Here is a 25725-nt window from a genome sequence, read left to right as displayed (position 1 = left end):
CACGGTGATAAGACTATTAAATGGTTCCCTTATATGATGAGATGGACTCTTGACCTCACAATGTACCTTGTTATGACCTTGCACCTTATTGTCTACCTGCAATGCACTTCCCTGTAGCTGTGACACTTTACTCTGTATTCTGATATTGTTTTTACCTTATACTACCTCAATGTACTGTATAAAGAATTGATCTATACGAATGGTATGCAAGACAAGTTTTTCACTGTACCTCGGTACAAGTGACAATAATAAACCAATACCATTCAGTCAGATCATAGCTGATCCAATCTAAGTGCTGGAGGGCATAGGTTTAAATCAGAATCAGGTTTATTATCACTGACGTGTATGTTGTGAAATTTGTTTTGGGGCTCAGTACCATCCAAAGACATAAAATTACTGTAAATTACAAAGTAGTGAGAGGGGGAAGATGTAAAAGGGATCTGAGGGGCAATGCTTTCACACAGACGGTGGTGGGTATATGGAATGACCTGCCAGAGGGAGTGGTAGAGGCGGGTACAATCACAATGATTGAAAGACATTCGGACAGATTCATGGATAGGAAAAGTTTAGAGGGAGAAGGCCCAAACCCAAGCAAATGGGACTAGCTTAGTTGGGCAACTTGGTTGGCACGGACAAGTTGGGCCGAAGGGCCTGTTTCCGTGCTGTATAGCTCTATGACTCTCCGGCACTTTTTTCCTGCTCTTGCCCTTGACTCTTCCTTTGTATTTCAAATGTCTGATGAATGTATCCAAAGACAGCCTCCACAACTCTCGGGTAGCGAATTCCAAAGAGTTACAGCTCTTAGAGTGAAGAAATTCCTTCACTTTCCACCTAAAATGGGCAACTACTTATTCTGGCATCTAGATATACATACTCCCACTACGGGATACATTCCCTCAGCATCTAGCCTATCAATTCCCCTTATTTTTGTTTCTATGATCACCTCTCTTTCTTCTAAACTCCAGAGAATATTGGCTCAAGCTCTCTTTATACATCAAACTCTTCACCTCGTGAATCAATGTACTTAAACGTCCCTGTATTGTCTCCAATGCAACTATATTCTACCTCCAACATGGAAATATTTCTGTGCTGTTTAACTCTACAACCGTAAACTCTACACAGTATTCCAGGTGCATCAAAACTAATCTACTTTAGCCACGAGCCTTCCCAATTACTCGTTGTTACCTGCATGCCAAGCCTTTGTGTTTCATGCACTTGGGACTCATGTGCACCCTTTAAGGTGGAAGTTGCCAACAATTCCAAGGAACCCTGAATATCAAAGGGTTGGATAAACAAAATTTCTCCCCTGTATCCTGACCTAATATTTATCTTTCAAGCAGTGTATTCAAAACAGATTATCCAGTCTTTATTGCATCATTGTTTATGGAGCTTTCTGTGTGCAAATTGTTTCCTACACTACAAAAGGACCCACGCCAGATGCCCTTCATTGCTTTTTCTGATGTCCCAAAGTTGCAAATGTTGTTCCATAAATGCTGCCTCTTCCTTTCAGTGTGGAGATAATGTATCAAGAATGGTTTGGTTTCGAAGCTGGATATTCTAGTTGATTGTCGGTTATTTAAAGAAATAATTGAACAATTAACTGGATCCACATTTTACCAGTGGGAAGGTTGCAAAATGTAATGAATCAAAAGCAACTGTAATAAGAACATGTGTCTTGGAATAAGGTGCCCTGAGGCAGCTTGTTGCACAAGTAGATCTAGTTTATTCATAAAGGAGTTAAAGAAATTAAGATTTGTAGTGATACAGATTTTTACTCCAGTACTTTACCCTTCTGTAATTCTTTGACCTGATTACGATTTCCTAATGAAGGTTTTTGAAGCCATTCGGAATGGTCTCCTCTATGTTACAAATTGGAATGTGCTTGTGATCACTTCTCAACCTACTGAAGTGATTTATTGTTTTATAGTTTCTTTTTCCATGTCTACAGTTACAACAGTCAGTGAAGGTTGCTATAGCACCTGGTTGTTGCACTATCTCTCATCCAGCTATGCGGGGCGAGGATTTGCAGTCTGATTCGCCTGCAGTGGAGCAGACCCGTACACTGGTTTCAGACTGTTTTTGCCAAACCCTGAAGTAAACTTGTTTACACCCTGATGCAGGTCTTGGCAAATTGTCACAGCCGTCTGGTACGGTTGGAAGGTCTTTCTGTACAAGCTGGGAGGTTTTGCCTGATTATAGGTCTTGTCAATCTGCTCCCAGCGCGTACACAAACTTGGCTGCATGATTAATGGGTTTCTGCCACTGTTCCTTGCCTTTGACTGAATAGAATGAGTTCAGGGAGAGAGACCAGCCCATGAGTAAATAGGCTCATGCTTCCCGGCTGGATCAGTGCCATGTTAACCCCTCCACGGTCATCTTTTCCTGTGTTGATCAAGTTTCCTAAATTAAATGAGGAGAGATTTGATAGAGGTTTACAAAATTATGAGGAGTATAGACAGAGTAAGTGCCAATAGGCTCTTTCCACCTAGATTAGGAGAGATAAGAGGACATGACTTTAGGGTGAAAGGGGAAAGGTTTGGGGGAACATTAGGGGGAACTTCTTCACTCAGAGAATGGTGGGAGTGTGGAACGAGCTGCCATCTGATGTAAATGCGGGCTCACTTAAGTTTTAAGAATAAATTGGATGGATACATGGATGGGAGAGGTCTGGAGGGCTATGGACTGGGTGCAGGTCAATGGGACTAGCGGAATAAAGTTTCGGCACAGACTAGAAGGGCCGAATAGCCTGTTTTCTGTGCTGTAGTGTTCTATGGTTCTAAACTTTAATTGGGCAGGCTAAGTGATACAATCTAAGAAACTCTTCTGCAAGTGCTGGATGTGGAGCTTTGTTGCTATAGAGTAATAGTTACACAGCACGTAAACATGTCCTTCAGCTCAACCTGTCCATGCTAGCCAATGTTACGTTCCAGAGCTGAATGTCATTGTAGAGGTATGGCCACTGTTGACCAAGGTAAGTTTTACTGCTCAACGAAATGCCATGTTCTCCCATCTCTTTTTGAATCCACTTGTCTTGTACTAGAAGGTATCACTTTCATAATATTAAAGAATGTTATCATAAGTCAGGGCATTAAATATAAAAGTTGGGAGGTCATGGTGCGGTTGTACAGGATGTTAGTGAGGCCGCACTTGGAGTATTGTGTTCAGTTTTGGTCGCCCTGCTATAGGAAAGATGTTATTAAACTGGAACGAGTACAGAAAAGATTTACAAGGATGTTGCCAGGACTTGAGGGACTGAATTATAAGGAGATGTTGGATGGGCTTGGACTTTGTTCCTTAGAGTGTAGGAGACTGAGAGGTGATCTTATAGAGGTGTATAAAATCAAGGGGCATAGATAGGATGAATGCACTCTGTCTTTTACCCAGGGTTGGGGAATCAAAAACTAGAGGGCATAGGTTCAAGGTGAGAGGGGAGAGATTTAATAGGAACTTGAAGGACAACTTTTTTTTACACACAAAGGGTGGTATGTATGTGGAATGAACTGCCAGAGGAAGTGGTTGAGGCAGGTACAATAACAACTTTTAAAAGACAGTTGGACAGGTACATGGATAGGAAAGGTTTCGAAGGTTATGGGCCAAACACTGGCAAATGGGACTAGCTTGGATGGCACATCTTGGTCGGCATGGACCAGTTGGGCCAAAGAGCTCTATAACTCTATGACACTTTGAGTCTATGTCGGAAAAATTTAATGCTGTTGTGTTATTTTTCTGAATCATTGTATTCTCCAATTGGAATGATAGTCAATAATACTGACTAGCATCACTGTGGCTTTTTAAATTGTAGTTATATTGCATAACTGTGAGTTTACCAAGTATGCCATGTCACATTGCTGGCAAGGGCCATGTCTCTCTCGTTGCCTTTCAGAAGATAATGTCGGGCCCTCAAACTGCTACGGTCTATGTAGTAAAGGTATCCTCCTGGGTGCCATTAGACAGGGAGTTCCTTCATCTTTGCAGGATAAAAATCTTGAAATGTAATTGTTTGCTCCATTTAAGGTGGCTTGGTATTGGTTTATTATTGTCACTTGTACCGAGGTACAGTGAAAAACTACCATGCCAGCTTCCATCAGTGTTGTTGAAGAAACACACTGAGATATATATGTACGTGTCCTTGGGAGTCTGGGTGAATGTGACTTGCTCTGCCCAGACTCCAGATTTAGTCTGGGAGACTGCTGGTTTCCTTGGCTTGTGCTTCCTGGGGAGTACAGTTTGAACATGCTGAGATATCTGTCTAGGGCTTTTCAGAACTGTATTCTTCTCATGTGAATGTTACTGGACAGGCTGCCCTTTATTAGCCAGTCCTGGTTACAGCTGTGAAAATTCAAGACAGTTAAGAGTCAAGAAGATCACTGGGGGGTGGGTGGGTGATTCTAGAGGTGAACATGGGCTAGTCAGGATAAGGACTGTGGATTTCCTGACTTAAAATATGTTTTCGATTAGCTTCATGATCATCATTACAGATACTAGCTGCTTCATTCCAGATTTCATCAAACAGAATTGAGATTCTCAATCTGCCAGAGCAGGAATTGAACCTGCTATCTTGATCAGTCCGTTGGCAATGTCCATGCATGGAGTAGTGAGTGGGAAGTAAAGTTTGCACTCCATGAGTGTCGGGCAAAGCCCATCTCTAGCAAGACCGAATGTCAGGGGAAGGTGGTGACACTCAATGGCCGTTTCCATCAGCCAGTCCTCCATCATCAGGAGGTCACTGTTAACCAGGAACTTAACTGGACCAGAGACGTAGAACAGTGCAGCACAGGAACAGGCCCTTCAGCCCACAATGTCTGTGCCAAGCACAGTGCTGAATTCAACTAAATCCCTTCTGCCTGCACATGATCCATATCCCTCCATTTCCTGCATATTCATGTGCCTGTCTTAACAGCATCTTAAACACCACTGTTGTATCTGCTTCCACCACCACCCCTGGCAGCCCGTTCCATGCACCCGCCACTCTCTGTGTAAGAAAAAAACTTGCCCCGCACATCTCCTTTAAACTTTCCTCCTCTCACCTTAAATGCACATCCTCCAGTACTTGACGTTTTGACCCTGGGGAAAAAGATCTGAATGTCTCCTGTCTATGCCTCTCATAAACTATATAAACTTCTATCAGTTCTCCCCTCAGCCTCTGACACTCCAGAGAAAACAACCCAATTTTGTCCAACCTCTCCTTGTAGCTCGGATGGCATAAGTGCTGTGCCTACAAGAGGAGGTCAGAGAGGCTGGGATCGTGCAGGGGTGCCTCACCTCCTGGTACCATGAAGCTTTAGGTGGTGCAGATCAGGGGTGTGGAATTCAGGGGTTCTCCGGGTTAAGAATGACATGATTTACGGAAATCTGACTTCTCCCATACATTTTCAAAGCATTTTTTCAAGCTGGTAATAATTATGATAAAATGCTTCATGGTATTCATTACTGACTGGATACACTATATACAGGTCATCCCCAGATAACGAGTGGCTTTTTACAGACGTCCATAAGTCGATTTTGTCCATAAGCTGGAAAATACAAAAATCACTCTATGGTAACCACACCCCTACAGTATTGTCATGAATGGCATCAAACGTACACAAGGCTGACAAGAAAGAACAATTACTAAAAGTGGAGAGAGAGAGAGAGGAAACTAGTTCTACTTTTCATATGTACATACATCGGACTTATGAATTTAATAATGTTATGGGAGCTCATTCGTATGTAGATGGTTTCCATAAGTTGGGTGTCCTTGCCCCAAGGATGGCCAAATCCATTAGTTTAATTATGAGTGATTATTGAATGAACTGAAAGAATTGTAGCAAGTGTTTGTCTAGTGATACGTTACCGGTTACTATGGAAAACGGACATATCAGCTTATGGATAGAACCCAGAAATGGATCCCTTATGTATCCTGCCTGTAATTGTCTGTATGAGCACAGCACCAACAACACTAGAAGCTCAACACCATCCAGTGCAAAGCACCAACACACTAGAAGCTCGATGCCATCCAGTGCAAAGCACCAACACACTAGAAGCTTGATGCCATCCAGTGCACAGCACCAACACACTAGAAGCTCAACACCATCCAGTGCACAGCACCAACACACTAGAAGCTTGATGCCATCCAGTGCACAGCACCAACACACTGGAAGCTCAACACCATCCAGTGCAAAGCACCAACACACTAGAAGCTTGATGCCATCCAGTGCAACACCATCTGTTTGAAAAGCATTCAAACTTTAAGCTCCTTCCCTCCACCTCTAGTTATAAGACAGGCAGCTGAACATCATCAATTCTCACACCTAACATCCCTATACCCCTTCCACCCCCCCCCCCCCCAACCATGCCTCTTTTTTTCTTCCCTTTCCTAGCCAATCTCTTTTTTCTAACCCCTGCTCTCCCCTCCTCCCCCACACCTGCCTATCACTATCTCTTACCTGCATCTACCTATCACCACCCTGTGCCCACCCCGCCTCCCCTCTTTTGTCCACCTATCACTGCTCTGCTTTTCCCTCCTATATATTAGGCTTTCCCTTTTCCTACCTTCGGTCCTGAAGAAGGGTCCTGACCCGAAACATTGACCGCCTGCTTTTCTCCACAGATGCTGCCCAGCCTGCTGAGCTCCTCCAGCATCATCGTGTTTATCATCATCAAGGATTCTTTCACAGCATTTCCAGAATGTCTGACCTTGAAAGACAAGGTCATCACCACCTGCAGATTCCTCCTGACCACAGGGAGAGCAGCAGTTTTAAAGGCAGGGGCTCACTATCACCACCTCAAGGAATGTTAGGGAAGGGCGGCACATTGGTGCAGGTGTTAGAGCCCCTGCCTCACAGCTCCACAGACCCAGGTTCAATCCTGACATTGGGGGTTGTCTGTGTGGAGTTTGCACGTTCTCCCTGTGACCGCGTGGGTTTCCTCCACGTGCTCTGGTTTCCTCCCGTGCCCCAAAGATGCGTGGGTGAGTAGGTTAATTGGCCGCTGTAAATTGCCCCTGGTGTGCAGGTGAGGGGTAGAATCTGGGGCTAGGATTAGTGTAAATGGATGGTCAATGGTCGATGGTCGACATGGATCAGTTGGGCCAAAGGGCCTGTTTCCGTGCTGTATATCTCTAGGACTCCATAGAGGAATTCTGGCTGTACAAGCAATGGAAGAATTATAAAACATACTGTTTGGGTTTTGCACTTGCCCTTTACTCAAAGTGGAAAATGTAAATGTTTGTTTTCAAGTTATGAATGGTTCTTTCGCAAGTTTAGCTTGTTTTTCTTTTGGAGCTGTTCATTGTAATCTCATTGGCAGGGACGCTGGATTCAACCCAATGCTGCTAGAGATCAGTAAATTCTGGTTACTTTGATCTCTGTTTAAAACTGAGGAAAGCTGGCAGTCAGTGTGTGGGAGTCATCAAAAAGGATTGTGTCAAATATTTGCATGTTTCTCATCTTAAAAGTATCAGTACCCCCTGGCTGGGAATTCTTAAAGAAGTTCTTGCCATCAGTGGACTTTCTAACCTGATCTTTGCAATCTATTGTCACAGAATCAGGTTGAGGTTATAACTCAAGAGGCATTTGGCAAGAACATAGAGCTATAGAGCCCTTCGGCCCAACTTGTCCGTGCTGACCAAGTTGCCTAACTGAGCTAGTCCCATGTGCCTGTGTTTGGCCCATATCCCTTTCCTATCCATGTTCCTGCCCAAAGGTCTTTTAAATGTCATAATTGTACCCATCTCTACCACTTAACCTGGAAGCTCATTTCACATACGGACCACCCTCTAAATGAAAAAGTTGCCTCTCGGGTCCCCTTTAAATCTTTCCCCTCTCTATTTAAACCTATGCCCTTATGTTTTCGACTCTCCTCCGCTGGGGAAATAACTGTGGCTACTCCCCTGATCTACGCCCCTAATGATTTTGTATAAGGTCACTCCTCATGGTTGACCCTTGTCCTAAATCCATTCTGTCATTGGTTGCATTTCCCTTACTGACCTAGTCTATCAAACATTTGTTGGTGACTGATTCACAATGATTAATTGAGAGTAGTGTCCTCTGCATTTTATGAGAGACTTGCACACTTGTACCTTCTGATGAAGGGTAACTTGCGTGAAATGTTAACTATCTCTGCTGAGTGCTACTGGTATTTGGTAAATTGGTGTATTATTGTCACATGAACCAAAGTACAGTGAACTGTTTTGCATGCCATCCATACAGATCAATTCATTACAACAGTGAATTGAGGTAGTACAAGGGAAAACAATAACAGAATGCAGAATCAACTGTTACAGTTACAGAGAAAGCGCAGTGCAGGCAGACAATAAGGTGCAAGGACCATAATGAGGTAGATTGTGATGTCAAGAGATACCATCAATGGTCGCCTCATTATAGGAAGGATGTGGAAGCATTAGAAAGGGTGCAGAGGAGATTTACCAGGATGCTGCCTGGATTAGAGAGTATGCATTATGAGGAGAGACTAAGGGAGCTAGGGCTTTACTCTTTGGAGAGCTGGAGGATGAGAGGAGACATGATAGAGGTGTACAAAATATTAAGAGGAATAGATAGCATGGACAGCCACCGCCTCTTTCCCAGGGCACCAATGCTCAATACAAGAGGGCATGGCTTTAAAGTAATGGGTGGGAAGTTCAAGGGAGATATCAGAGGGAGGTTTGTTAACCAAAGAGTGGTTGGGGCATGGAATGCGCTGCCTGGGGCGGTGGTGGAGGCAGGTACATTGGTCAAATTCAAGAGATTGCTAGATAAGCATATGGAGGAATTTAAAATAGATGGATATGTGGGAGGAAGGGGTTAGATAGTCTTAGGCGAGGTTTAAAGATCAGCACAACATTGTGGGCCGAAGGGCCTGCATTGTGCTGTACTGTTCTATGTTACGCTAACCGCTATGCTCCTGTGCCTGTTACATTTGAATAACATCCAATTGTCCAGAAAATTTGCTAATCCAACACCAACAAAGCCCCGAGTGTGTCTGATTTTGTAGGTTTACTGTAATTTGTTTTTTTTTGTGAAGTTGGATAAATGTTGACCAAAACACCAATGTGGATTCCATGTGATGCTTTGGGATCTTTTAATCCACTTGAGAGAGTGGATTGGCAAGTGTCTTGATGAGTGAAACGTATCTCTAATGCCCCTTTGGTAATTTTTTGAAGTGTTAGCCTAGATTTGTGTAAGCAACTAGGAAGGAAAGTTAAAGGAAAGGTTTATGCTAAATATTTAATTGTTGCCTTTTCCTTGTGGTGAAGTTCTCGACCACTGCTGTTACTCTTTGTTCTCCCTTCATGGCCCTAGTGGTGAATCAGAGGAGCAATCTAGACAGGAAAATTGATGGTGCTTTGTTTATAGGGTGGGGTTGGGCTCCTACCAGCATGTGCTGACTTGAACAGTGTGTGCGTGTGCGTGTGCGTGTGCGTGTGTGTGTGTGTGTGTGTGTGTCCTTGCATTAATGTTGCCGTGACAGTTTTAAGAAAGTTGATTTGCAAAGATCAAATTTCAAACCGTCAAACAATTCATGACACTTGGAACACAGACAAAAGGGTCACACATTACCAGGTTGCACAAGTAGACTGGAGACCAGTGAAGTGGAGCGAAGGGCTGGATTCCTGAGGTGCAGTGGGAGTGACTGCCCATCACATCGAGGCAGCATTTGACCGAGTGTGGCATCAAGGTGCCTTGGTAAAACTGAAGTCAAAGGGCATCAAAGGAAAAGTACATAAGAAATACGAGCAGAAGTAGGCTATTCAGTCCCTTAAGCCTGTTCTGCCATTCAACAAATTCATGGCTGATGCTCTACCTCAGCTCCATTTTCCTTGATTCCCTTAATATTCAGAAATCTGTCGAGATCTGTTTTAAATGCAGCCAATCATTAACGCTTCATGTCCTTCCAGGGTCAGGAATTCCAAAGATTAACCCACTTTGAGTGAAACGATTTCTTCACTTTTCAGTCCTAAATGGCCTACCCTTCTTTTGAGTCAATGTCCCTCTAATTTTAGCCTCCACAGCCAGGAGAAGCATCTACCCTGTTGCGTCCACTAAGAATTTTGTACGATTTAATGAACCTTTAGAAGTCTAATCTCTTTTGATCTCTGCTTTTATAATAGACCCAGTGTCCCAAGAACTGATTCCATCCTCTAGCCCTTTGCTCAATGTTCTCTGTGCCTGCTTGTGTAACTATGTCCAGTGAGTTATTGGTTAAAGAAGGCTTATACCTTTACATCCCATGAGTTTTATTGGGCATTATTTGGCAGTGAGCTTTGCCAGTGGTGGAATGAATTTGGGACACACAGTTGGTGGCAAGGAGGAAATCCCTGTGGAGCAACATTCCGTCTTCAGCCAGCGCCTGTGTCTCTGGAGACACGAGACCACAGGTGCTGGAATCTGGAGCAAAAAACAAAACAGTAGGGATGATCGACATCTCAACCTGAAACATCGACCATCGCTCTGCCTCCACAGACGCTGCTCGATCCACTGAATTCCTCCAGCAGTTTTTTTGTTACTCTGTGTCTCTGGAGTTTCCCCTGCCATGGGGAATTGGGATTTTCTTGGCTTCCGTGGGCTAACAGTCCCGTTGCTGTAATGCAGATGAAGAGATAGTTATGGTAGCTCACCCACAGAGGAGTCGGTGGTGAGAACCATTCCCATGCAAGCTAGGCAAACCTGAGACATTACTATCGGTTAAAGGCCCAGGGAGGTGGTTATATAATAAATGTGAGGTTCATCACTTTGGCCTGCTGAAAACGTTAGTGCGTAAACCATTTGTTAAGGTTCCCTTACTGAAGCAAAGTGCAGCAAGTAGAAATTCTGCTGTGTGTCGGCTATGGCTCAGTGTTACTTCTCTCATTCTCCTGATGTCTTAAGCAAGGTTAAGACTCAGCACAAGAGTACTAAGGTGAGTACTGTATTGTTGCAGGTGATGACTCTTGGGTTAGGTATTAAACCAAGAGCTTGCCTAACGCATTCAAGTGGATATTAAGGAACCCTGAGGAAGTCTGAAGCAGAGCAGGAGATGGTGGCTTGCCTGATACTTATCCATCCAGAATACTACCAGCAACCCAATACGTGATCATTTACCTCACTGCTGCTCATAGGAGTTTAGATCTTACCAATTCCTTCATCAGTTTCCTACAAGCAACAATGTCCATGTCGTATAAATCCAGGAACTTTAGAAAGGCTGCTTTATGAAAACACATTTTCCTTGTCCTTTCTATGATAGATGTTTTAGAGGTCAGGGGGTTTAGACATGCATCATTTTGCAGGATCTTTATTACTTCTAGGTCTGTGATAATGTTTCAGTCAGGCGATTAGTTGCTGTGCTGTGGACAACAAAAACAAGTGCTCCAGTATAATTCAGCCCTGTAATGGAGCAGAGCTTCATTCCACAGGTATCAACTGCAGACTGTTTGGACCACGACTTCTTAAATCAAGGAGTCCTAAACAATGTACTGGGGAAAGCTGCAGTAAAGCCTCGATAATTCACCATCCTGCTAGTTGGAAATCACAATAGTTCAGCATCTGGCTCACCAGAACCCTATTTTCTGCCCTCCCTTTAAACTCATGGGGGCCTCGTTCCCATGCTCCCTTTAAACTCCAGAACCACCAAATTCCTGAGCATGTCAGATTATCGGAGTTTTACTTGTGGGAGATATCCCAAGGAACGTGCAAGCAAGGAAGTACAACCACTGGAGACATGAGACTGCAGAGGCTGGAACCTGGAGCAACAGACAAGATGCTGGAGGAGCTCAGCGGGTCAGGCAGCATCTATGGAGGGAAATGTTCAGTTGACGTTTCGGGTCAAGACCCTTTGTCTGGACTTTACCTCTGCACAGCTGTCACTGCGTTAATTTTCGTCAGACTGATACACAGTCGGAACAAAACACAGCAGGGCCCTGATCTAGTCCAATTGAAGGGTCTCGACTTGAAACGGCAACTGTCCGTTTCCTTCCGAAAGCATCCTATCTGGATGTATCACGGCTCGGTACGGCAACTGCTCTGCCCGTGATCACAAGAAACCTCAGAGTTGTGGACACAGCTCAGCACATCACGGAAACCAGCCTCCCCTCCATGGACTTCTCACTGCCTTGGTGAAGCAGCCAACATAATCAAAGACCCCACCCACCCCGGACATTCTCTCTTCTCCCCTTCCCCATCGGGCAGAAGATACAAAATCCTGAAAACACGGACCACCAGACTCAAGGACGGCTTCTACCCCGCTGTTATAAGACTATTGAATGGTACCCTAGTACAATAAAATGGACTCTTGACCTCACAATCCACCTCGTTATGACCTTGCACCTTATTGTCTGCCTGCACTGCACTTTCTCTGTAACTGTAACACTTTATTCTACATTCTGTATTGTTTTAGCTTGTACTACCTCAATGCACTGTGTAATGAATTGATCTGTATGAGCAGTATGCAGGACAGGTTTTCACTGTACCTCGGTACACGTGACAATAATATTCCATTTCCAAGATGCTGCCTGACCTGCTGGGTTCCTCCAGCATTTTGTTTGAAGTACAAGGAGGTCCCAGCTCTTACTGACGTACCACAGCAGGATGCTCTCACCACCCCCTCACAAACTCCCTGTGGTATAACAGCCCCAGTGCACGGCAAACATTATCGCGTTGTTTAGCTCCCGCTGTAACCAGACCCCAGGAGACACTTACCTTTCCGACCTGTTCGTTTTGAGGAGCAGAGAGACCAACTTATAAAAAATTCTCAACAGGAATATGCTTTGTATCCTGTTGTACTCAGACAATCTCTATCATCATGTCAGCAGGTAACTGACAACACTGGGACAGTCTGTGCCCAGCGATAATTACTTGAACAAAAGAAATATTATTCTGTGAAGGTACTATGGAATGTGATAAAGAAAGAAGTTGTTTCTGTTGTGGAAATTGCTTGTCTCCTCCTCGTGTCCCCGTGTGAGAACTTTCCATTATATCTCAATATAGAGTTTGAGGTCATTGAGACTGAGTCAATTTTGGCAAGATTGATATTTGCTTGCTAAGTAAATGTACTGACTGGAAGTGCACTTCTTTGAAAGTAATCAGGGCATTTTGCTGTGTGTTTTATTAACAGGAGTGTCTGCAACAGTTGGTGGTAATGAATCTGCCGAATGTACTCCTGATTGCAAAAGATCCACTCTCAGGTGAGTGCCTTCAATCCTTAACCAATGATGGACCATTGTGAGGTCTGATTCAGTTTTCCTTATTCTAACCACCCCTTGCGATTCATGAAGTTGAGCACAGCAGTCTTAGAAAGATGCAGCGCGGAAATAGGCCCTTCGGCCCACTGAGTCTCTGTCAGCCATCAATCACTCAGTTACACTAATCCTACATTAACAGAACATAGAAGAGTACAGCACAGCTACAAGCCCGTCAGCTAATTATTGTGTACCAAACTAATTAAATTAGTACTCAAATTTCCAACTGAACTAATCCCTTCTGCCTACACAATGTCCATATCTCCCCATTTCCTGAACATTCATGTGCCTACCTAAGAACCTCTTGAACACCTCTATTGTGTCTGCCTCCACCACCACCCCTGGCAGTGTATTCCAGACACCCACTGCTCTCTGTGTAAAATAAAAACTTGCCCTGTACGTCTCTGCTAAACGTACTCCCTTGCATGTTAAATGCATGCCCTCTGGTATTAGACATTTCAACCCCAGGAAAAAAGATACCAGTTGTCTACTCTATCTATGCCTCTTGTAATCTTATAAACCTCCATCAGATCTCCCCTCGGCCTCTGCCGCTCCAGAGAAAACAACCCTAGTTTGTCCAACCTCTCCTTATAGCACATGCCCTCTAATCCAGGCAGCATCCTGGTGAACCTCTTCTTCACCCTCTCCAAAGCCTCCACGTCCTTCATGTAATGGGGCGACCGGAATTGAATGCGGTACTCCGGATGCGGCCTAACTAGAGTTTTATAAATCCCATTTTCTATTCTCCCTACATTCTCATCAGCTCCCCCCCCAAGATTCTACCACTAGTCTACACACTAAGAACAATACGCAGTGGCCAGTTGACCTTTCAATCCACACGTCTTTGGGATGTGTGAGGAAAGTGGATGACCCAGAGGAAACCCACACGGTCACAGGGAGAACGTGCAAACTCTGCACAAATAGCACCAGAGGTCAGGTTTGAACCGGGGTCTCTGGTCCTGTGAGAAACTGCCTTTGGCCACTTCCTGATATCATACACAAGATTGTTTTATTGTTAATATGTAACTAAAATTGCCAAATGTTCCCTCCATAGAACATGGCACAGGCAAGCCTGATACAGCTCTTGAGTTTCTGATTGCTTAAAACGGTAAATAATAATTTATGGCACAGTATTTGAATAATTTGGGGCATGATATGTGGCAAACTGTGTCTTGCTTTGGAGGAACAGGTGACTATGGACCTCTGGGTCCCAAAGCTCTTCACCTTCTGGGGTTTCCTTGCCTTGTGTCAGAGTCTGTTGCAAATTGATTATTGGAATTTCATTGGTATGATTGGGGATCAAGTAATTGTAATACAGTCAACATAGTTCAACAAGGTCCCATGTGCAGCAATGTGATAACAAGTAGATAATCGGAGAGAGACAAGAGACTACAGATGCTGGAATCTGGAGCAACAAACGATCTGCTGGAGGAACTCAGTGGGTCGAGCAGCATCTGTGGGGGGGTGCGGGGGGGGGGGGGGCTGGTGAGGAGGAGGAATTGTCAATGTTTTGGGTCGAGATCCTGCATCGGGAGATAATCAGATTTTTACTAAGGCTGATTGTGAGGGGAAATAAAAACCAGGACGCCAGGGTTTAACACCGCAGCAGCTCAGAGTATTGGCTTGGAATCTTTATTCGGGGAAGAAATTGGGGCCTTGGTTTAATGTTACATTTGAAAGACACACCCCTGACAGTTCAGCACTCCCTCAGTAGCACCAATGCTTGGATCACACGTTCAGGTTACTAGAAAAGGAGTTGAACCACCCCCATTTTCTAATCACATGGCTTTTCTGAAATACTTGTAAAGACCTGTGTTAATATCAGAATCTATTAATTAAAGCTCTCTCTCCGGCACTGTGTAGACATTGAGTGTAGTCCTGGTTCAGACATAAACCTGCCAGCGGATTGTGTAGCTGCAGGCAATAGAGTTGCAGTGAGCTATGACCAGTGCCCATCATACTTTCCACATAGGTGGAGTCAGTGACATTTTGTCCTTCATTTCACCGATTCTGATGGACATAGAAAAGTACAGCACAGGAACAGGCCCTTCGGCCCACGATGTTGCGCTGAACCAATAAATCAGTAATCAAATGCCCAACTAAACTAATCCCTTCTGCCTACACAATGCGCTCCACCACCACCCCGGCAGTGCATTCCAGGCACCCACAACTCTGTGGGGGGGAGAAAAAGCTTGCCCCACACATCTCCTTTGAACTTAGCCCCTCTCACCTTAAATGCAAGCCCTCTGGTAGTAGACATTCCAACCCTGGGAAAAAGATACCAGCTGTCTACTCTACCTATGCCTTATAAACCTCTATCAGTTCTCCCCTCAGCCTCCGCCGCTCCAGAGAAAATAACCCAGGTTTGTCCAACCTCTCCTTATAGCTCATGGTCTGTAATCCAGGCAGCATCTTGGTAAACCTCTCTCCAAAGCCTCCACATCCTTCCTGTAATGGTGCAACCAGAACTGAATGCAATACTCCAGATGCAGCCCAACTAGAGTTTTATAAAGCTGTAGCTTAACTTCCTGACTCTTGAACTCGACTAATGAAGGCAAGCATGCGCTACACCTTCTTTACCACCCTATCAACCTGTGTAGCTACTTTCAGGGAGCTATGAACATGGACCCCAAGATCCCTCTGCTCATCAATATTGTTGAGAGTCTTGCCATTAACAGCATCCTTTCTCTTTACATTTGATCTCCCAAGGTGCAACACTTCATATCTGGCTGGGTTGAACTCCATCTGCCATTTCTCCGCCCATATCTGCAACTGCTCTATATCTTGCTGTGTCCTTTGGCAATCTTCTACGCTGTCCGTAATGCCACCAATCTTTGTATCATCTGCAAACTTACTAACCCACCCATCTACGTTTTCATCCAGGTCATTTATATACATCACAAACAGCAGAGGTCCCTTTACGGATTCCTGAGGACCTTGCTTGTGGCTAGAGAGGACACGAAGATATTGGTCAAGGCCCCAGCAATCTCACCTCTTGCCTCTCTCAACAACCTGGAGTATATCCCATCAGGCCCCGAGGATTTATCCACCTTACTGCTATTTAAGAGACCCAACACTACCTCCTCCTTTATCTTGAAATGCCCCAGTATGTTAGCACGCTCCACACTGATCTCCCCATCCACATCCTCCTTCTTGGTAAATACTGATGCAAAGTCCTCATGAAGGACCTCGCCCACCTCCACCGCTTCCAAGCACATGTTCCCTCCGTTACCCTTGCATGTTCCTACCCTCTCCCTAGTTTTCCTCTTGCTCTTGATGTATGTATGGAATGCCTTGGGGTTCTCTTTAGTCCTACTTTTCATGGCCTCTCCTGGATTTCCTAATTCCCTTTCTGAGTTCCTTTCTGGCTTCTTTATAACCCTCAAGTGCTCTAATGATGTTGACATAATTCTGGTCTGAAGTAAATTTGTGTGCTATCAGCATGGTGTTCTGGATGGAAGGAAATGGTGTGCGGCTTAATTGGCAATTAGGAGTCTTTTCATAATAGACGTGTAAAGAATATCAGAGAGGAGACAAGAGTGCAGAAACAAGCAACCTGCTGGAGGAACTCAGCAGCTGAGCAGCATCTGTGGGGGGGAAGGAACTGCTGACGTTTTAGGTTGAAACCCCACATCAGATTGCAGATGCTGGAAAGTTCCTCCTCCATCTCCCCTCCCCCACAGCCCCCATCACCCTGTTTCTTTACCCCCCCCAATCCTCTCCATCTGCCCATCACCCACGCACCCCACCCCCTGGGTCCCCTCCCCCCCCCACTGTTCCCACCTGCCCTCCCCACCTCCCTTATCTGGTTCCAGGCTCCACCTTCCTCTCCTATCAGATCCCACCATCTGCAGCCCTGTGTCACCTCCACCTCTCACCTCCCAGCCTCTGTCGCTACTCCCACCCTCCCCTCCTCCGTCTGCCTATCACCCCTCCTCACCTGGATCCACCCATCACCTGCCGGCTCGTGCTCCACCCCTTCCCCTCACCTCTTGATACAGGCTACCTCCCCCCACTACCCAAAATGTCGATTGTCCATTTCCCTCCACAGATGCTGCCTGACCCGCTGAGTTCCTCCAGCAGCTTGTTTGTTGTGTTAACATCCAAATAAGTAATGGACAGAGTGTCGCTGACTCCGCCTGCATCAGGGTAGAAGCATGATGGTCAATGACTTGCATGGTCACAGCACACTGCTACTCCAATGCTTGCAGTTCACGATCCACTGGCAGGTTTGTGTCTGGACCCAGACTGTGTACACAGAGCAGTACCAGAGCTTTAACGCAGAGTTAATTTGGAGCTCTACATCCTGTCACTGCTCCTATTCCTATTTCTCAGGGTCTGCTTCCTCTGTGATCGTTCAAGATCGTTAAATTTTACTAAGAACGGAAATAAAAATCACATCATGATCATGCGATCATAAAAATGCAAAAACTTCTCCAATTTTCTTTATGGTTGGGAGCTGCCATTGCTATCCTGTAGTCAAGCCTCACACCAATCTGATGAATGGCACCATGGCGCAATTAGTGGAGCTGCTGGCTCCCAGTGTCGGGTTCGATCCCAACCTCTGACGCTTTCCCATGCGGAATTTGCATGTTCTTCCTGCGACCGCATGGGTTTCTGGATTGGTAGTTAAACCGGCCACTGTAAACTGCCCCTAGCGTGTTGGTGAGGGGTAGAATCTGAGGGGAGTTGATGAGAATGTGGAAAGAAAGAAATTCAGTCCAGATGAAGGGTGTCGACCCCAAACTTCGACTGTCCATTTCCCTCCACAGATGCTGCCTGACCTGCTGAATTCCTCCGACGCTTTTGTGTGTTGCTCCAGATTCCAGCATCTGCAGTCTTTTGTGGCTCCAGAATAAAATGGGATTAGTGTAGGGGTAGTGTAAGTGGGTAGTTGATGGTTGGCATGGACTTGGTGGGCCGAAGGGCCTGTTTCCGTGTCGTATCCCTCGATGACTGCCGAGCCTGCTGCGGAATGCCGAGCACAGTGGTGTAGCGGTCAGCATAACACTTTACAGCACCAGCGACCTGGGTTCAATTCCCGCTGCTGTCTGTAAGGAGTTTGTACGTTCTCCCTGTGTCTGTGTGGGTTTCCTCCGGGTGCTCCGGTTTCCTCCCACATTCCAAAGACGTATGGGTTAGGAAGTTGAGGGCATGCCATGCTGGTGCCGGAAGCATGGCGACACTTGCGGGCTGCCCCCAGAACACTCTACGCAAAAAGATGCATTTCACTGTGTGTTTTGATGTACATGTGACTAATAAAGGTATCTCTGTCATCTCACAGCAGCTAGTCAGTAGTGTCAAACTACAAGGAGGCTTTGTTTGATGCTGGGCTTGAAACCCTCCTTGTAGTTTGTAGTTTGAAGTAACTGCAGGTTGCAAGGTCTGCAACGAAGGAAGTGGCACTCCAGACGTAAACCAAAGGCTGCCTTGACCTTTATTGAAAGATGCACATGTTGCTTGGCCTTTGCAGGAAGCTACTTGACTGCCAAATCTCCTCAATTTTGTTAAACTGACATGCTAATTTGCTTCCTTTTATTCAATCTTGTTGCAACCTCCATGTGTCAGCGATGATTTAAAGCTTTTGAATCCCAGAATGTCCTTCGGTGCTGCAGCAATAGCTCCCGGTAAACAAGTTTCTCTGGCTTGTACCCTCTTCTACAATAAAGTGTTGACAGAAGGCTGAGCCTTTCTTTATGAAACTGGAGCTAATTGGGAAGATTGTTTGAAGGGGGATATCCTTGAACATACAAGCACGTCCTCTCACTCATTCCAGGACCAAGTGAATCAGCTGGCCCAACTGGGTGTGTCTTATTGTCAGGGAAACCACGCTGAAAAGAAAATGAGGCCGCTATTGATTTGCTTTGCAGGGTGGAGTTCATTGTCACTGTGGAATGTTTATACTGTGAGCTACCTCACTGTAGCTGTGCAGTTGCTGTCGGCTGAACATTTTACCTGGACTTGTTGTTTTTGCCAATGTTGGGTTTAAGCAAACTGGCATGAAATTTTCCATTAGTCACTTCGGTAACTCCTTGAAGTTGCAGCTTTCTTTGACAGTGAAATACTCTTCCCCAGTATATCACCAGTGTATTTCAAAACATTGCGGACGTTGATAAAACAGGACATTTACATAAGATATCTTTATTAGTCACATGTACATCGAAACACACAGTGAAATACATCTTTTTGCGTAGAATGTTCTGGGGGCAGCCCACAAGTGTCGCCACGCTTCCGGCGCCAACATAGCATGCCCACAACTTCCTAACCCATATGTCTTTGGAATGTAGGAGGAAATCGGAGCACCCAGAGGAAACCCACACAGACACAGAGAGAACGTACAAACTCCTTACAGACAGCGGCGGGAATTGAACCCGGGTCACTGGCTCTGTAAAGCATTACGCTAACCACTACACTACCATGTATACATAATGGTATATGTTACCATTAACTGCTCCTAGCATATCAATTGTTTACAAACTTTACATTACATCAACATGGCATCTATTTGCTTTCACAAACATCCCACGAGTGATAACTCTGAGGTTTTTACACAGGTTTCTACCTCTCAGCTTCAGGCCCAACTGGTGCATGCCGACCAAAATGCCCACCTAAACTCGTCCCATTTGCCTGCCTTTGGTCCATATCCCTCGAAACCTTTCCTATCCTTGCATTTGTCCAAGTGTCTTTTAAATGTTGTTAATGTACCTGCCTCGACCACTTCCTCTGGTAGCTCGTTCCATATACGGACCATCCCTGAGTGAAAAAGTTTCTCCTCGGGTCCCCATTAAATCTCTCCCCTCTCACCTTGAACCTGTACCCTCTAGTTCTTGATTCCCTAAGCCTGCAGAAAAAGACTGTGTGCATTCACTCTGTCTATGACCCCTCGTGATGTTATACACCTCTATAAAATCACCTCTCATTCTTCAATGCTCCAGTGAATAAGGTCATAGCCTGCTCAGTCTCTCTCTGTGACTCAGTCCCTCGAGTCATGGCGACATCCTCGTAAACCTCCTCTGCACTCTTTCCAGCATAATGGCATCTTTCCTATAGCAGGGTGTCCGAAGCTGAACACAATACTCCAAATGGGGCCTCACCAACGTCTTGTACAACTGCAGCGTAACATCCCAACTTCTGTACTCAGTGCCCTGACTGATGAAGCCCAGTGTGCCAAGAGCCTTCTTCACCAACCTGTTTACCTCCGACACCACTCTCAGGGAACTATATCCTTGTAGTCCTGGGTCCCTCTGTTCTACAGCACTCCCCAGGGCCCTGCCAGGTCTGGTGGTGCCTTTTCCCTGGAGACTTTGTAGTGGCATCACTGAGTTTCAGTGCGTCCTGCAGCAGCATTCAGTTGCAGACATCTCCTCACACTGGAAGACCAACGACTTTCGGGCAGACCTAAGAGCATCCTCCACCGAGCTGATGATCTTCCAGCAGCAGTTAATGTTTGTCTCAGTGTGTGTCCCTGGGAACAGCCTGTAGAGTCTATGTCACTCAGCTGTTCAGGATGAACATGCGCAAAGACCACTGCATCCCTTTCCAGACCTTTTTGGCAAACATACAGTCCACAAGGCAAAGGATGACCATCTCATCCACAAAGCAGCCACCTTGACCACCTCATTCACAAAGCAGCCACCTTGACCATCTCATCCACAAAGCAGCCACCTTGACCACCTCATCCGCAAAGCAGCCACCTTGACCACCTCATCCGCAAAGCAGCCACCTTGACCACCTCATTCACAAAGCAGCCACCTTGACCACCTCATTCACAAAGCAGCCACCTTGACCACCTCATCCACAAAGCAGCCACCTTGACCATCTCCACAAAGCAGCCACCTTCTCTGCTCTCCTTCCAGCATATTAAATGAGGAGAAGTGTTTAAAATTATGAGAGGCATAGATAAGGTGGACGGTAACAGCCTTTTCCCCAGGGTAGCGGAGCCAAAAACTAGAGATTTAGGGTGAGAGAGGAAAGGTTTAAAAGGGACCTGAGGGGCAACTTTTTGATGCAGAGGGTGGTGAGTATATGGAATGAGCTACCAGAGGAAGTGGTTAAGGCAGGTACAACAGTATCATTTAAGAAGCACTGGGATAGGTACAAGGAGGGGCAGTGCTCGGAGGGATATGGGCTGAACGCAGGAAATTGGGACTAGCTGGGTGGGCACCATGGTCGGCATGGACTGGTTGGGCCGAAGGGCCTGTTTCCGTGCTGTATTACTCTATGAGAATTTAGCTGTGTAGGATCTAATAGAGGCCTCTTCCCGCCACCAGCCAATTAAGGTCTTGGGACTTGTTGGGGAGTTCTGGCAATGAGTTATTCTGTCAAGTGCCTTCGACAATCTGCTCGGAGAAATCTCCAACTGAATCCACTGTGTTTCACTGAGCTTCATTCAGAGAACTTTGGTTTATAAAGAGTTTGGTAACTTACCCCAACAATGTGAATGACGGGGTGTGAGATTCGGTTGAAGCTATATTCAACAGACTGAGAGGTCCTGTCAGAGAAGATGTGTGGAGGACACTTCCTGTTGTGGGAGAATCTAAATCTGGTAGTCCCTCATTTACAATGGAGATGAGGCAATCTTTCTTCTCTGAGAATTGTGAGTCGTTGGAACCCTCGAAGGGCAGGAGAAGCAGCTTTGGAATATTTTTAAGGTAGATGTAGATAGATTTTGGTAAGCAAGGGGTGAAAGGTTTCCTGAGTGGATAGGAATGTGTTGCAGTTACATTCGGATGAGTCATGATATATGGCAGAACAAGCTTGAGGGGCCGAGTGGCATCCTCCTGCTTCTCATTGATATCTTTGTACTACTGGAGTTCACTATAGAGACACAAGAGACCTCACATGGAATGTAGGCACAAGAGACCACAGATGCTGGAAATCCAGAGCAACACACAAAGGAGCTGGAGGGACTCAGCGGGTCAGGCAGCGTCCGTGGAGGGAAATGGACAGTTGGCATTTCGGGTCAAGACCCTTCATCTGGACTGGGGAGATGGAATGTGACAGGTTCAAGCCCTCCCCCACCCCAGTGACTCAAACACCAAAGTCACGCACTCCAGGTCACGGAGACACAAGGGACTGTGGATGCCGGAATCCCGAGCGGAAAAAAAAGCCGTCGGAGGAACTCTGGGTCAGGCAGCATCTACGCAGAAATCAACATTTTGGGTCCTCCAGTCCTGATGCAGGGTCTTGACCCAAAACATCAACCATCCCTTCGCCTCCACGGATGTTGCTCGACTTGCCAAGTTCCTCCAGCAGTTTTTTTCTGCTGGAGTTCATTAACATTCACTCAAAGCCTTAACCAACACCTAGTGTGATATTGCTTAGTACTTCACAGAGTAATTAAAGAAAAAATATAATTTGTGTTTCCCAATCTCAGCATGTCAGTGAGACTTCACAGTCAATGAACCTGTTTGTAATTATAATTACAGTTGTAATTCAACAAATGCAGAGGACAAGTTGTGTGCAAGTAGGAAAGAATAAGATATCTTTATTAGTCACACGTACATCAAAACACACAGTGAAATGCATCTTTTGCGTAGAGTGTTCTGGAGGCAGCTGGCAAGTGTCGCCACGCTTCCGGCGCCAACATGCAAGCCACAACTTCCTAACCCGTACGTCTTTGGAATGTGGGAGGAAACCAGAGCACCTGGAGGAAACCCACGCAGATAAAATGCTCTTCTTCAGATAGGCAATCCTGGGCTGTTTTACATTCGCCTCAGAGGGCTTTTGTTTAACATCTCATCCAAAATATGTCGTCCCCAACGCTGTAGCACCCGAGTGTTAACCTTGATGATTTGTTCAGGGATACGAGTCTTGGTGTCAATGGTTGCTCTATCAGGCTCGCCTGAGTCAGCAGGGGAAGGCTGTGGGTTCAAATCCTAGACTTGAGCACAAAATCTAGGATAAAGTACTCAATAGAATTCAGAAGGATGAGGTGGGATCTCATTGAAACCTACTGGAGTAGGAGTTTGTACATTCTCCCCCTGTCTGCATGGGTTTCCTCTGGGTGCTCCGGTTTCCTCCCACATTCCAAAGACATCTGGATTAGGAAGTTGTGAGCATGGTATGTTGGCGCCGGATGTGTGGTGACACTTGTGGGCTGCCCCCAGGGCACTCTACGCGAAAGGTGCATTTCACTGTGTGTTTCAATGTACATGTAACTAATAAAGATATCTTATCTTAATCCTACTGGATACTGAAAGGCCTGGATAGAGTGGACATGGAGAGGATGTTTCCATCAGTGGGACGGTCCAGGATCCGAGGGCACAGCCTCAGAATAAAGGGACGTCCCTTTAAAACTGAGATGAGGAGGAATTTCTTCAGCCAGAGGGTGGTGAATCTGTGGAATTCATTGCCACAGAGGACTGTGGAGGCCAAGTCATTGGGTGTATTTAGGTAGAGATTGTTGGGTTCAAGATTACGGGGAGAATGCAGCAGAATGGGGTTGAAAAAAGAATCAGCCATGATTGAATAGCAGATGTTACGGACTCAGTGAAAGTCCCTTTAAGATAGAGAGTGTGTGTGTATGTGTGTGTGGGGCGTGCTTACGTCAATAGAAGATAAAGGACGTAATGACGTTGTTGAAGAAGAAGAAGAGAGAGAGAGAAGGGAGAGAGACACCAGCCTGCTTGTTTTCTCTATCGATGGATGAGAAACAATAACTGTGTTTACCACTGAAATCCATGTATGGAAGTTGGAAGTAATCCAGTGGAGTTCACTTTGTTGCTGACCTGTAGAAGGAAACAGGTATTTGTGTGTGGACGACCACGGTTCGGATGCTTTTCGGGGTGAGGAAGTCACTACCGAGTAAACACTGAAGTGTCGTTTGGGTTCCATCATGGAACATTTGGATTTCGTATGTACTCTCTCTATGTTTTTCTACATCTACATCTTATCTTCAGACAACGGTGGTTGTTGAAGAAGCCCTTGCTCATGTTTCACCTTATGGCTTGCGGAACTGAACTTTAAGAACCATTCAGGAACTGGGAGTTTTGGACTTTGTCACACACACACACGAAGAGTTTAGTTTTGGGGTTAATGTTCGAGGTTTAACATTCTTGAATTCTAACATACTAACATTTTTTTTTACTTTTATTTTACGTATTATCATAAGTAGTGATTAATAAAATAGTTTTTAACACTGAATCATGCTCAGTGTGTTTCTTTTGTTGCTGGTTTGTGACACAGAGCAGACTCGATGGGCCAAATGGCCTAATTCTGCTCCTATTTCATATGGAAGTGGGATGAATCTAAGTTTATAAAATTATGAGAGGCATAGACAGGGTAGATAGAGTATTTTTCTCAGGGTATAAATGTCAAATGCTAGAGGACGTAGCTTTAAATTGAGAGGGGGAAAGTTGAGAGGAGATGTGTGGGTGTCTGGAATGCGCTGCCAGGGGTGGTGGTGGGAGCAGACATGATTGTTGGTGTTTAAGAGGCATTTAGACAGGCACGTGAACAGGCAGGGAATAGAGGGATGTGGATCATGTGCAGGCACAAAGGTTTAGTTTAATTTAGCATTATGGTCGGCACAACACTGTGGGCCGAAGGGCCTGTTTTCGTTCTGTGTTCTAAGTACCAAGTGACTTCTGCCCTTCAGGAGGCCACCTTAAAGATTATCTGTTAAACTTCCTGCCCGCTCATAAGAGATCACGTAGCACTGTTATAGGAGTGCAGAAGAATTCTTACCAACGTTTATCCCTCAACTAAAATTGCTGGAAACAAATTATCCGATTTCTGTGCATGTATTGTCTGCCACAATCCCAGCATAACAACAATTGACTTCAGAACTTTTCCTTGTCCTCAAGGACTGTTGGACTTCGCAAGGTCAAGAAAAGGACTCTGGATATGCAAGTGTTATTACCGATCCTCTTTGTTATCTCGATTCTTTATAAGATTTCTTTATTAATCACATGTACATCAAAACACACAGAGAAATACACCTTTTGCGTAGAGTGTTCTGGGGGCAGCCCGCAAGTGTCGCCACGCTTCAGGCGCCAACATAGCACATCCACAACTTCCTAAACCGTACGTCTTTGGAATGTGGGAGGAAACCGGAGCACCCGGAGGAAACCCACGCAGACACGGGAAGAACGTACAAACTCCTTACAGACAGCGGTCGGAATTGAACCTGGGTCGCTGGCACTGTAATAGTGTTATGGTAACCGCTACACTACCGTGCCTGCCCACCTTTGTGTGATAGCCAAACGTTCCTTTTCCATTGGAATTCCTTGTGCAGAGATCACGACTAGAAAATTGGCTATGTATATCCATTTGATTACTTTTACAAAGCTGGTCTAATTTAAAGTTTGCAGTTTCCATATAAGGAGTGACTTTCACTATGGTTTTTCCCTCTCTTTACCCCCCTTCAGGAAAAAGCATGGATGAAATCAAGAAAGTGCTGTTACTCATGCTGGGGTGTGCTGTGCAGGTAAGTAGCACTGCCTGGCCTGATAAACTTGCAGGAATGTGACAAAATTAAGCCTTCAGTGTGCTTCTGGGCTCGCAACAGATTCTGTTGAGCAAGAGCGATCCCT

At 45.4% G+C, this 25725-nt stretch overlaps 1 protein-coding gene across 1 annotated transcript in view; it reads left to right on the top strand.

The window, feature by feature from the left end:
- The window catches only part of LOC127577919 (protein Daple-like), a 279944-nt gene that overhangs the window by 105483 nt on the left and 148736 nt on the right, over positions 1-25725 (top strand). The window contains exons 4-5 of the mRNA XM_052029632.1: positions 13066-13135; positions 25561-25619. Of these exons, the coding sequence (XP_051885592.1) occupies positions 13066-13135; positions 25561-25619 (129 nt within the window). The remainder of the gene's footprint in view (positions 1-13065; positions 13136-25560; positions 25620-25725) is intronic.

This window comes from Pristis pectinata, chromosome 1 (genome assembly GCF_009764475.1).
Source record: "Pristis pectinata isolate sPriPec2 chromosome 1, sPriPec2.1.pri, whole genome shotgun sequence".
Lineage (NCBI taxonomy): Eukaryota > Metazoa > Chordata > Chondrichthyes > Rhinopristiformes > Pristidae > Pristis > Pristis pectinata.
The sequence above is the reverse complement of the archived record's forward strand: the minus strand, read 5'-3'. Positions and strand labels throughout refer to the sequence as shown.